The following is a 13,740-nucleotide window of genomic DNA, read 5'->3' as shown; positions in this document are numbered from 1 at the left end:
GACGCCACCCCCCAGACAGCACACTTTCTCCTCAGGACATCCCACGGATATTGCGACAGGATATGCAAGATATCCCATAGTGGTCCTATGGTCAACTTGGGATATCACAGGATATCCACAGGAATGCCTAATGTCCCCGCCCGGGGATGTCCTACGGATAAGCTCACACGCATATCCGTGGGACATCCGAGGTCATCCCAGGGTAGTCCTCAGGACATTCTCAGGACATATGGGACTACTATGGGATGTCCCTGGGATAAAGTGTGGTCTTGGCCTGAACATAAAAAACACAAAATAATATAGATTTAGTACGAAAAGCTTAATTATAAGTTTAGTAAATTGATTAAATAGTTAATAAACACAAATTTTGAAGAAAAAAACGAGAAACAAGTTTTTGGCCCAGACGGGTTTCGAACCTGGTACCTTCGCCTTGCGAGCCTCTTACCTTAACCTCCTGAGCTATCTGCGCTTGTTTATTATGGGTGTTTTCAAGTGGTTAAAGAGTAGCCGTCAGTTGCAATGGTCGCAATACTTAAAATATTTTTGATACTACAGTATAGGCTATATATGATTCTGTTAATCTGTTTAGACCTCAAGTAGTTGAATTGTTTTTCTGGTAGTTGGAGAGGATACTGGTATTTGAATATAGATTATTTAATCACCATTAGATTAGCACTGTAATAATTGATTGTTATATGATTAAAATTAGTTTTTTGTTGTTTTATTAATTTAAAGTTAGAATTAAATTCACATTTCACACAACTATGATAGAACTCTAGTTTTCCTGAACTCAGTGGTAGTAATATGTCAGTAAAGTAAAGTCAACCCTTGCTAGCCATAGTATTAACAAGACATATTTTCAATCTGGGAAACCCTAAACTTTTAAAATAAATTATAAAACCTCAACATCTTAATGTGTGGGAATCTTAGTTTTAGAAAAAAAAAAACAGACCAAAATTATTTGTTAAATAATGAAGACGGCCCAATTATAAATTCGGAATTACTGAAAATAATTACATCAAGAACAACACTGTAACATATCCAAAATTCAAAAGATTAATTTTTCTAATATTATTTTTTATTTTTCCAATATCCTTTAAATCATCTGTTTTAACTTTGTTTAAAATTAATTTATTAAGTAAATATTTACTTTTTGTACTAGTGTAAACACAGCCTGAAGATGGAAACCAAGTTTCTGAAAGCACTAGCCTTGTTGGACCTTGTTGAACATTTAAATTTAGATATACTGTACATTTCATCAGTGGTAGTATTTTTTTCTTCAGTTTGTTACCGGGACATTACGGGACATTACAGGATATCCAGTGGATTTTGTACATGTCCCGGGATGTCATGGGACATTCTGGGATATCCTATGGCATTCGTACATATCCCGGGATTTACAGGATATCCTGAGGTTAACTTACAAATCCCGGGACATTACGGTATATTGTAGGATATCCTGTGGATTTCGTACTCGTCCCGGGATTTTGCGGGATATCCTGAGGATAGCGCACATATCCCGAGACATTCTCAGGACATATGGGACTACTATGGGATGTCCCTGGGATAAAGTGTGCTGTCTGGGCCTTATTTGATACCTGCCAAAAAGATTCAAAAACGTTATTGGCAAAGCACTTGGCCCTCTTAGGGGCGATTCCATCTCAATCTGCCGGTAACTATTCGTATTTTCTTTTTGTTCTTGCAATGTTTAGTCTGATCTCGCTCTTCCTATTGGCTAATACGTGGCTAATACACAACTTCAAAGGCTTAGCAATAAAAAACCATACGCTAATATCTTCACGACACAATATCCCTAACAACGATCGTTTAGATAAAATTTACGGTTATAAAAAATTATTGCTTATAAATTCTTTTCATGAAGTCCCTCATTAGTTCTCCTAGTGAAAGACACGTGATCGGATTCTCAAAGGTGAATCACTTCAACAAAGATAACATTTAACACACGAGACTGAGTGGATTGGCAGCTGACTGGAGGTTGTTGACGGGTGATAGCCTACGTTGACAGATCTCTTTACCCCTCCCCTCCCTTCAAACACACACTCTCTCTCCCTCCCCCATAACTGTATCCTCTCTGTATTAGTATTGCACGAGAGCGCCCGAAGGAATATTTTCAGGATGAGACAAACCGATAACTTGTTTTGGGGTTCGGAAAACGGTTCTCCCTCACAAACTTGAAATATACACAATTTACAAAATTTAACCTGGCTTTACCTTAAAGTCAGAATTCACATTTGAAACCGTTTACGATTTACTTAAAGGTCTGACCAATCTTTATGGCTGGGTAGCTGAGTGGTTATAGTGCTCGCCTAGAAATCAAAAGGTCGCCGGTTCGATCCTGAGAAAAGTTAGAAGCTTTTTGATGGTTAGAAACTGGACCCAGCTGTTCCTGATCATTGGGCTTTAAATAAATGATCCTGACTAATGAAACCGCTGATCTTAGTCAGTAACAAAGCTACACAGGTCACACCAAAGCTACACACCATTCTACACTCATCCTTCACTCATATTTGGGTTAAAATACGCACCTAGGTGGCGTCCCCATCTCAATAATTGATTGATTGATGATTTGAACAAATTATAACAAATGACATTACTTGAAAAGCATAGAATAAACGTTTTTAGAACTAAAAATGTAGGCCTATTACGTTACATAGATGAATCATAGGTGTAACAACATTTATTTCCGGTGCATTAAGATATAAGTTTTAAAAAGCTTAGTGGTTTTTTTTTAATTTACTTCATCTCTTACGAGAGGCTCTCCCTGCAGGAGATCATGGTAGAGCATACTATTTCATTTATTTATCTGTTACACCTGTGTTTCGCGCAAGGAGAAGACACAGAAGAGAACGTGGTTCTACTTAATAAGTAGATTAATCTACTTAATCATCTAATCAACTTAATCAACAGTTACACATGATTGAGATACTTTTGTTCATTGATCGATAAAAAAACTCAATTTTACCTCTCAGTTTTTACCATAGTCACCCCTGGCCCAGGTCAGATTCAATCCTGTTGTCGCTTTACCAGTCACCCTTTCCGGTTACTCGGTATAATTGTTTTAAATTTTACTCCTAAAGATTGTAGAATTTTCTATTTTAATGTCAAGCTAATGGATGCGTCAGTTTGCTGATACCATTAATTATTTTAATCCGCTATAGTCAAATTCTGTCATCTATGTAGCAAGATAAAATGTATGACTGTTGAAATGTAAACAAGCGAAGTAAATAGATCAAATCCCATATACTCTTATATGAGCAATTTTTGCTTGGATGTATGTTTGTATGTATGCTTGCACAAAGATCTCGTAAACGGCTTCGACAAATTATTAAAATGTAAACATTTTTAACATTGGTCTTTAGGGTTGCCAAGTAACCTTGTTGGTTGAACAAAATAACCAGGAATAAGTAAACAAAAGACTTGTAACGCGTGTTTGTAGCGAGCTATTCACAGTCTACTAGAAAATTACTAAATACAGTTCAAAAGGGAGAAAAATCAGTTGTTATTATTGGTCAAATATCACACTGAAGACTACTCGATATAGGTGAAAATAGTTTCGATAAAATACTGATTATTTTACTTGGCCCTCTCCTACCAAAACGTAATCCCCGAAAAAAGCAAAATTTGCTGTAAAAACGTGAGTTTCCTTTATAATGCTTTAAAATGGAAATAAACTACACCGAGCCATGGGCCGGTCCCCAGGTGCAATTGAGCGGAGTAAACAAATTATAATTCTAAACAAAATTTGAATTTAAAAATAGGCTAACATAAAAACTTAAGAAAACTTTTTATGATCAACACAATACCTTCATCATACGAGTAGAGCACCTTACATCCATTTACTGTTTGTTTATGCTTAAGACTCCCTATCAAAAATGGCCCAGTTAGCAATTCCTTGATAGTTCTTGTTCTTACTCGCGACAACGCTAGTAAAGTAATCCGAGGAGAAATTTTGATTGATCCAGGTTGACCACAGCCTTGTCTTAAGTGCATCCTTGACTGAGATGTACCGAAATTGCAAAGGCAAGCTTGAGCGGGGATTGCCAATGTGAAGATTTTCCTCCATATTCAATTTCAAGGAAGTAGTTATAAAGAAAAAGTAACAGGTAATTAGCAGGTAATCATCTCAAAGTATCAAATCACAACCTTTAAACAAAGAGGTATGTTTATATTTTTAACATAATAGCTCATACATATAAATAAATATTAGGACAACATTTTATGAACCATTCATGAAATATTTCTAGACATACTTCTTATCAATGATCAATCCTTGAGATGGGGACGCCACCTAGGTGCGTATTTTAACCCAAATAAGAGTGAAGGACGAGTGTGAGATGATCTGTGTAGCTTTGTTACTGACTAAGATCAGCTGTTTCATTAGCCAAGATCATTCATTTAAAGCCCAATGATCAGGAACAGCCCAGTTTCGAACCATCAAAAAGCTACAGACTTAAAATTTACAGGTAGTCCTTATGAATCGGCAAAACTATTACATGTCTTCTGGTGATATATTAAAAGTTTATAGCACAAATTTTAAATTATATATATGACCTAAAATTAGAGTAAAAACATTTTAGCTAACATCAACACACTATAATGACACCAACACATACACTCATCAACAGGGTTCCAAAAGCATTAAAAAGTTTAATGCACTGTTAAAATTCAATGTTAAACGATATGTTTCTAATAGCTTATGAAAAAGAATACGGATTTGACAATGGGCTCAATTAGTTAAACAACTTCTAATTGAAATTGCATATTTAGCCCCATTTACATAATATTAATACTATTTTTGCTAACAAAATATTAATTTTTTTGTCGACATCGCCACACTCAAACGTTTCCACATCTACAAAGGGTTTAGATATGGATTTTACAATAGAAACAAGAAGTCTACGGGCACTGCACTGTCTAAAGTAAAGTCAATAATAACCCCTCATGTTAAAAATAGCCTAAAATACATTTTGATTGCATAACTGCTATTTAGTTAAAATAGCTAATTAAAAACTCTTGTCATAGTTCCCATATTTATATGAATCAATATTATTTTATATACTACTGTAATACAAAAATTAATCGACACAAGCAGACATTTCCAGCATAAATCATGTGTCTAAACAAGTAACTATTTTCAGCCAATAATTAAAAAACGTTTTTCTAAAGCCTGTTTCTAGATTTGAATAAAAATTGACTTGACAGTTGGCTAGTAAGTTAAAACAGCTGATTTGAATTAATTTCTTTAGTTCCAGTTGAGATTAAATAAATAAAATAAGTAAGATAGTGTACCTCAAATAAAGTGGTAGTTTCCATAATATACCATAATAATCTCCTGTTATACTTTATGCTTTGATCAATGGTTTTCACTTGAGTGGTTTTCCTTTGTACTGTATTTAAACCTTACATTAGTTTGCTAACAAGCATATATTATGATTCTTTGTTTACATCCACGTTGTTATCTCGTTACCATCATAGCAACTCATAAGGCTAGTGCAAGAGAAAATTTATTAAGGGTTGGTTATCCAGTCAGGGTGTCCAAATTTGTCAATGGCAAAATTGTAATAGTTAAGATGTAGAATGGGATAGAATTGGCTGATTAGTTGGGCGATCAAGGTAAGTGCCAGCATGTGTACAACCTCATCAGTGGGCTATCATGTGTACAACCTCATCAATGGGCTAGCATGTGTACAACCTCATCAGTTGGCCAGCATGTGTACAACCTCATCAGTGGGCTAGCATGTGTACAACCTTATCAGTTGGCCAGCATGTGTACAACCTCATCAGTGGGCCAGCATGTGTACAACCTCATCAGTGGGCTAGCATGTGTACAACCTCATCAGTTGGCCAGCATGTGTACAACCTCATCAGTGGGCTAGCATGTGTACAACCTCATCAGTTGGCCAGCATGTGTACAACCTCATCAGTTGGCCAGCATGTGTACAACCTCATCAGTGGGCTAGCATGTGTACAACCTCATCAGTTGGCCAGCATGTGTACAACCTCATCAGTGGGCTAGCATGTGTACAACCTCATCAGTGGGCTATCATGTGTACAACCTCATCAGTGGGCTATCATGTGTACAACCTCATCAATGGGCTATCATGTGTACAACCTCATCAGTGGGCTATCATGTGTACAACCTCATCAGTTGGCTATTGTAATATATTGGAATCAGCTGATAATTTGGTTTTATGTTTATTATGAAAATGTAAACAAATAATGTTATATTTTGTTCTATGATTAAATGAGTTTAAGTTAGTTCTTGATTTTATTTCACTGGCGACGATGAGTAAAAAACGAACCCAAAGATGTGAAGATATTGGTTGGAACAATAAAGAAGAGGTGCGAAAGAGAATGGAAAAGTTTTCAATAGAACCCTATGATGAAAAATTGAACTGGGAGGATTATGAAGCTCACTTCCAATTGATGTGCAAGGTAAAGGGATTGGGTGATGACAGTGATGAAACTGAGGAGGCCAGAAGGGATCTTCTTCTAGCATATGTTGGACCTGTACCCCTCAAAAAGGTATCTAATTTCGTTTTACCTAGGCAAATTTATGACATACCAATGACTGAACTGCTTGATACATTTCGGTGTGTTTATAAACCTAGTAAAACAATCTTTGCAGCGAGACTAGACTTTGAAAAATGTGTGAGAGGAAATGATGAGAGTTTTTCAAATTTCGTCTTACGTTTAAAAGAGTTAGCCTCCTACTGTAAATACGACAGGTATTTTGAGGAAAGAGTAAGGGATAGATTTGCTGGTGGCGTTAACTTTCCACAGTTTGAAGTTGAAATCAGGCAAAGGTGGCCAGAAGGCATAAATAAAGATGGTTCACGTTTAACTTTAAATGAGTTGGTAGATTTAGCTGAAGCGATGGATAGAGCTAAGCGGGAAATGAATATTTTAGATGAAGCTATGCCTGTAATTAACAAGGTACATAGCTATGATAAGAAAAATAGATATTCGGCAAAAGAAACCTACAGCCATTCTACAGAAGATTGTAATCAGTGTGGACTAGTACACAGTGGAGAATTTTGTCCAGCTCAAAAGTCTAAGTGTTTTTCATGTGGAAGGCAAGGTCATTTCTCACGACAATGTGGAACCAAAAAGACAAAACAATGTCACTTCTGTGGGGAAATGGGTCATTTTCCGCGACATTGTCGTTCAAAAAAGGCCTATTTGAACCAAATCAACGACACAGACATAAAATCTGAGGAAGAAGAGGTACAGTTAGGAATTTCTGAACTTAAACCTAATAGGAAGATCCCAAGAGCACAAATTAATGTTACCCTAAATGAAGTACCAACAACCATGGAGTTTGATTCAGGAGCTAGAGCATCGATGATTGATGCGCCCCTGTGGAAACAAATAGGATCACCAAATTTGAGGGCATGTAAAACAAAATTTGTCGCTTATGGAAACAATACCCTGGATGTTTTAGGAGAGTGTGAAGTTAATGTTAAAGTTGATGGACAGATTAGGAAACTTAAGGCTGCTGTGGTAAATGGAAACGAATCTCCTTTGTTTGGATTACCATGGATGCTTGCCTTCAACATGAAATTACCACCTAGTGTTACAATTCGTAAGTTGGATAACACCAATAAAGATGAAAATGCTTCTACAGTAACCGAAGAGGAAATTAACCAAGTTATTTCTGAGTTTAGTGATGTATTTAAGAAAGAATTGGGAACCATTAAAGGATATCAGGCGAAGATACATGTTAAGAGTGACTCAGAGCCTAGGTGTTTTCCTGCTCGCAGAGTGCCTTTTCCACTAAGAAGTAGAGTTGAGCAAGAACTAAACAGACTGGTAAGTGACGGTGTTATAGAAAAGGTAGACCCTTCCAAAACTCCTATCGAATGGGCAACACCAACAGTAAATGTTGAGAAGGAAAATGGCACAATTAGAATATGTGGAGATTTTCGGGTAACCTTAAACCCAAACATTGTTACCCATACAACACTTTTGCCAACTTTTGAGGAACTGACGAATAAAGTATCTCGAGGGAAGCAATATTCAGTTGTTGACTTGAGAGATGCATATCTCCAAATGGAAGTATCAGAGGAAGACAGAAAATATCTGGTAATATCCACGCACGTTGGATACTATAGATACAAGAGACTACCATTTGGTATAACCTCCAGCCCAGGTATCTTTCAGGAATACATGGAGAAGCTCCTTGAAGGCATACCACAAGTGGGGGTACTTCTAGATGATGTAATCATTACGGGCCGAAACAAAGAAGAACACCTCATGAACTTAAAGGAAGTATTAAAACGAATGAGTAACGCAGGGCTAAAAGCGAAGAAAGAAAAATGTAGATTCATGCAGAATTCAGTCACCTATCTTGGACACATTATCGATGAACAGGGTATCCATCCAACAAAAGAGAAGATCGAAGCAATACAAAAGGCACCTAAACCTACAAATGTCAAACAGCTTAGGTCTTTTTTAGGATCCATAAACTATTATGAAAGGTTTATCCCTAGGTTGCATGCGCTGTGCTCAAGGTTACATCGACTTACTAGCAACAGATCAAAATGGATCTGGACAGAGAAAGAAGATGAAGTATTTACAAAGGTCAAAATGATTCTTTCGGAAGAAGACACAGTTGTTCCATATGATGAATCCAAACCTCTAGTGTTGGTGTGTGATGCGTCCGAAGACGGTCTTGGGAGTGTCTTAATGCACAAGTGTGAAGATGGTCTGGAAAAACCAATCGCGTATGCTAGCAGAACTCTTTCAGATGCTGAGAAAAGATACTCGAATATTGATCGAGAAGCACTTGCAATTTTATTTGCTGTAAGAAAGTTTCACCAATATGTATATGGACGAAGCTTCACACTTGTCACCGATCATAAACCCCTTCAAAGAATATTTGGAGAAAACCGGAATCTTCCAAAGGTAATGAACAATAGGTTAGTGAGATGGGCCCTAGAACTGAATCAGTACAATTTTCAAATCAAGTACAGGAAAGGAGATGAAAACGTTTGTGCTGATGCACTATCACGTCTTCCCATGAGAATCAGAGAAGAATCTACCGATGTAAGAGACATAAAGTTTTTAAACATGGATAAAGTTGAGACATTGGTGTCCTATAAGGAACTCAAACATAACAGCAGTTTGGACAAGGAGATAAAATTAGTACAAAGTTATGTGCTAAATTCATGGCCAGAGAAGGTACCAGATAACATTAAAACATTTAAACAAAGGAAAGAAGAATTATCAGTTGAAGATGGTGTTTTGATGTGGTTTGGTAGAGTTGTTGTGCCAACAAATATGAGAAAAAAAATCTTGAGAATTTTGCACTGTGGCCATCCTGGAATTTCAGCTATGAGATCAATTACCAGATACTATGTATGGTGGCCTAACATTGACAAAGACGTTGAAATGCATGTTAAGACTTGTGAAGCATGTCAAGAAAACAGAGGAAACATTGAAGAAGTCCCGGTCTATCCATGGAACATTCCTGAAAAAGTGTGGGAAAGAGTTCATTTGGATTTAGCTGGACCAGTTGATGGAGTAATGTGGTTAGTAGGGATTGACGCGCTATCTAAGTGGGCAGAAGTTGAATGTTTAAGAACAACGACTTCAACTGCCATAATTCAAAGATTAAGATCGTGGATGAGCAGGTATGGGATACCATCACAAGTAGTAACTGACAACGGGCCACAGTTTGTCTCTACTGAAATGGAAGCATTTTTCAAGAGACATTCAATTCGACATATAAGAACTACTCCTTATCATCCTAGAAGTAATGGCTTAGTCGAACGTCTAATAGGGACTTTGAAAAGGCGTTACAGAACAACAAAACAAGAAATTAATGATTCTTCATTGGCATTGCAAAATGTGTTGTTCAGTTACAGAAATGCCCCACAAAAAACAACAGGACGAGCCCCTGCAGAGTTGTTTCTAGGTCGAAGAATGCCAACTATGTTGGACAACATGAAACCAAACCTTAGACAACAATTAGATCTGAAAATTTGGAAGGAACAACAAAACCCAACTCAAAAGAAACCCTTAAGAGCATTCAGTGAAGGGGAAGAAGTATGGATGAAAAAAGAGAATAACCCTGGTTGGATAGCAGGAACAATAGTCAAACGCAATGGCTTATACTCTTATGAAGTCATGTGTGGTGGAGTGATAAAAAGAAAACATTCGGATCAACTGCGAAGAAGAGAAGGTGCGGTAGACGATGAGGAGGGAAAAGTGTAATATATTGGAATCAGCTGATAATTTGGTTTTATGTTTATTATGAAAATGTAAACAAATAATGTTATATTTTGTTCTATGATTAAATGAGTTTAAGTTAGTTCTTGATTTTATTTCAGCTATCATGTGTACAACCTCATCAGTGGGCTAGCATGTGAACAACCTCATCAATGGGCTATCATGTGTACAACCTCATCAGTGGGCTAGCATGTGTACAACCTCATCAGTGGGCTATCATGTGTACAACCTCATCAGTGGGCTATCATGTGAACAACCTCATCAATGGGCTATCATGTGAACAACCTCATCAGTTGGCTAGCATGTGTACAACCTCATCAGTGGGCTAGCATGTGTACAACCTCATCAGTGGGCTAGCATGTGTACAACCTCATCAGTGGGCTATCATGTGAACAACCTCATCAATGGGCTATCATGTGTACAACCTCATCAGTGGGCTAGCATGTGTACAACCTCATCAGTGGGCTAGCATGTGTACAACCTCATCAGTGGGCTATCATGTGAACAACCTCATCAATGGGCTATCATGTGTACAACCTCATCAGTTGGCTATCATGTGTACAACCTCATCAGTGGGCTAGCATGTGTACAACCTCATCAGTGGGCTATCATGTGAACAACCTCATCAATGGGCTATCATGTGAACAACCTCATCAATGGGCTATCATGTGTACAACCTCATCAGTTGGCTATCATGTGTACAACCTCATCAGTGGGCTAGCATGTGTACAACCTCATCAGTTGGCCAGCATGTGTACAACCTCATCAGTGGGCTAGCATGTGTACAACCTCATCAGTGGGCTATCATGTGTACAACCTCATCAGTTGGCTATCATGTGTACAACCTCATCAGTGGGCTATCATGTGTACAACCTCATTAGTGGGCTAGCATGTGTACAACCTCATCAGTTGGCCAGCATGTGTACAACCTCATCAGTGACGAGTACAAAATTAGGTTTGACGAGTACCTAGGTTTAATAAATTTTATGTTGGTTTTCACCTTGCTGAATGTTGTTGTTTGCTTGACACTCATTCGATCTGAATAAATAATAGCTTAATGAAAGCCGGTATTTCCTTGAAGGTTCTTATACCAAAATATATAGGACTATATAATTATAACTGAAATACATCTTAAACTGAAGTAAGAATTCGAAAATGAATTGAATTATGTTGTTTTTTTTTTTAAGTAAAACAGTAGGTATGCCTGATGTGAAATCTGTGCATTCATACCTTCATTTTGAGACTTCAATCATAAAAATCGGTCGGGTAGAAGAGCCAAACGAACTCGGAAAAGAAAAAACAATTGTTTTTAAATAAATACGATGTTATATAATGAACTTAAAGCAATAAAACACGTCATCTGTGAAAAATAATGAGATACAAATATTAATTCGGTCTTCGCCTTCAATTTCTGTAATGCAATCGGAAGACTGTGCCTATATTGCCTATCTCACCATCACGCTGGGCATTGAAGGGGCATTTCTTTACATCCAGTCATGATTGGATGATGAAATAGTTATTTGTGTAACTAGTGGGTAAAGTGGCACTTTGCTGTACTCGAGAGCAATGTTTACGCTAAAGCCGCAGGCGAGTGCGGAATGATCTCGAGTGCAGCAAAGGCCTTTTGCACTCGTGTTACACATTATATTTTTCCTACAGTCACTACAAAACATATAAATAATTAGTCTTTCAAACACTGTACAACACGTGTTTAGGTTCAGCAGGCAACACAAATAGATGCCCTAGAGAAAGTAGTACCCGCGGTCCGTATCACTCCGCTATTTTTCCTCAGCAAGAAATGTGCTCCGCGTTTTGAGAATATAGTTCCGTATGTTTTTGTAATTTGAAGTGGTTTCCGCGCCTAAAAAAATGCTTTAAAGGCATTTTCTTGTTTATTAAGATCGTAGGAATGTTTTAAAAACGTTTAAAAGAAAAGTCCAGAAAGTTCAGAAATGCCGAAACTATAAACACGAAATGACAGGTTAAATCGTAGTTATAATAGTCAATCAGCTGCTCATAGTATTATTATCTTTAAGTGTTGCCAACCTATTTTCAAGCGTACACGGATTACGTGCATAATAGAACCACGCTGTTTTGTGTTGTTTCGTTGGAATCCTGATGTGCGGCAAAGTATAAACCGTACGACAAAGTATAAACCGTACGGCAAAGTATAAATATGCAGCAATTAGCAGCTTTCTGTACTATAAACAGTACAAGGAAGCCAACTTTGTCGGGTGACTGTAGGAAAAAGTAGTTGGATTTGTTGTACAATGTCTTGCCAGTCTTACCCGAGTTTTACTTTCAATAAACGAAGGATAAGGTTGATGGAAAATCATTTATATAAACAGTTAGTTAGTATAAAAATACTGAATCGTTTTGTTAAAGTCAAGGTAGATTCAAAGCCTCTTCGATAGGATTATACGAACACCAACAGGCCTATTGACCGGATTGATGATCTACCCTTGAGTAGAGTTTCAACCCAGACGGTTTTGTAGTCTTGCGTTCAACCACAATAACAAACACAGTCAGATAATAGGATTTATAATTTTTTGCACATACCTCAGAATAGAATTATGTTGAACTGAAATAAATTTGATATAATTACACTCAGAAAACGTTATGAAAAGTGGTACAAATTAGTCAATGAGGTGTTTCAAAAGGACGTGCAACTGTTTTTGACTTTGATCACCAATGGTGGGTTTAACTAGGGTTTTCTACAGTAGACTTAAGGAACCACATTAGTCTCCTCTGTGATGTGACTAACGGGTAAAACTATATTAGATTATAAAATACTGTAACCATATGGGTAGACATATCGTGAAATGTATAAATCCTTCACTCATATTTGGGTTAAAATACGCACATAGTGGCGTCCCCATCTTAAATAATTGAATTGAATTGAAATCTTAAAATGCGCCAAGTTCATAGACGTAATAACATACTGTACCAAACACTAACCCAACTGCCGCAGCACGGTTTATAAAATATATAAAAAGTAAATTTCCGAATCTTTTACTCTCACAAATAGACAGGCCGAAGTCCCAACGCGTTGGTTTCGTCCTGGCGTGTCGGATTATTGTTATTATCATCCAAAGACTATGGCAATATAAAGAACTAAAATCCATTGGGGATTAGCGGGATTTGAACCCAGGACCTCCGTGACCAAATCTATGACACCAGCTGGCTTCTAACAGTTTTGATCAACGTGTAAGTTGTGTTTCTACAGAAATTCTTTCTTAACGTATCCTGCATTTTCTTTCGATGATGAATGAGTAATTGCAATTGGTAACAAATTGAAAATGCCCAGTCACATTTGAAAATAAAACGTACAAGTACCCTTCTAAACACTAAATCATCCCGTTTGAGAAGTTCACAATTTCTTAACAGGTGTAGGCTAAGAGCAGTGTTTACAGCGGCGCTGTAGTACCGTCCAGTCTACAGTTTTTGCAGCGCGGAACAATTTATTAGTCTGCCTCAAGACACGGC

General features: G+C 37.2%; 1 protein-coding gene across 1 annotated transcript; it reads left to right on the top strand.

Moving 5' to 3' along the window:
* Positions 1-6,306: 6,306 nt before the first annotated feature.
* On the top strand, positions 6,307-10,239 carry LOC128989365 (uncharacterized protein K02A2.6-like). The gene has a single exon (XM_054411254.1). It carries the CDS (start codon positions 6,307-6,309, stop codon positions 10,237-10,239), a length of 3,933 nt encoding a protein of 1,310 aa, XP_054267229.1.
* The last annotated feature ends 3,501 nt before the right edge of the window (positions 10,240-13,740 follow it).

This window comes from Macrosteles quadrilineatus, unplaced genomic scaffold, assembly GCF_028750875.1.
Source record: "Macrosteles quadrilineatus isolate MER2022 unplaced genomic scaffold, UCM_ALF_1.0 Scaffold_3__2_contigs__length_128488019, whole genome shotgun sequence".
Taxonomy (NCBI): domain Eukaryota; kingdom Metazoa; phylum Arthropoda; class Insecta; order Hemiptera; family Cicadellidae; genus Macrosteles; species Macrosteles quadrilineatus.
The sequence above is the reverse complement of the archived record's forward strand: the minus strand, read 5'-3'. Positions and strand labels throughout refer to the sequence as shown.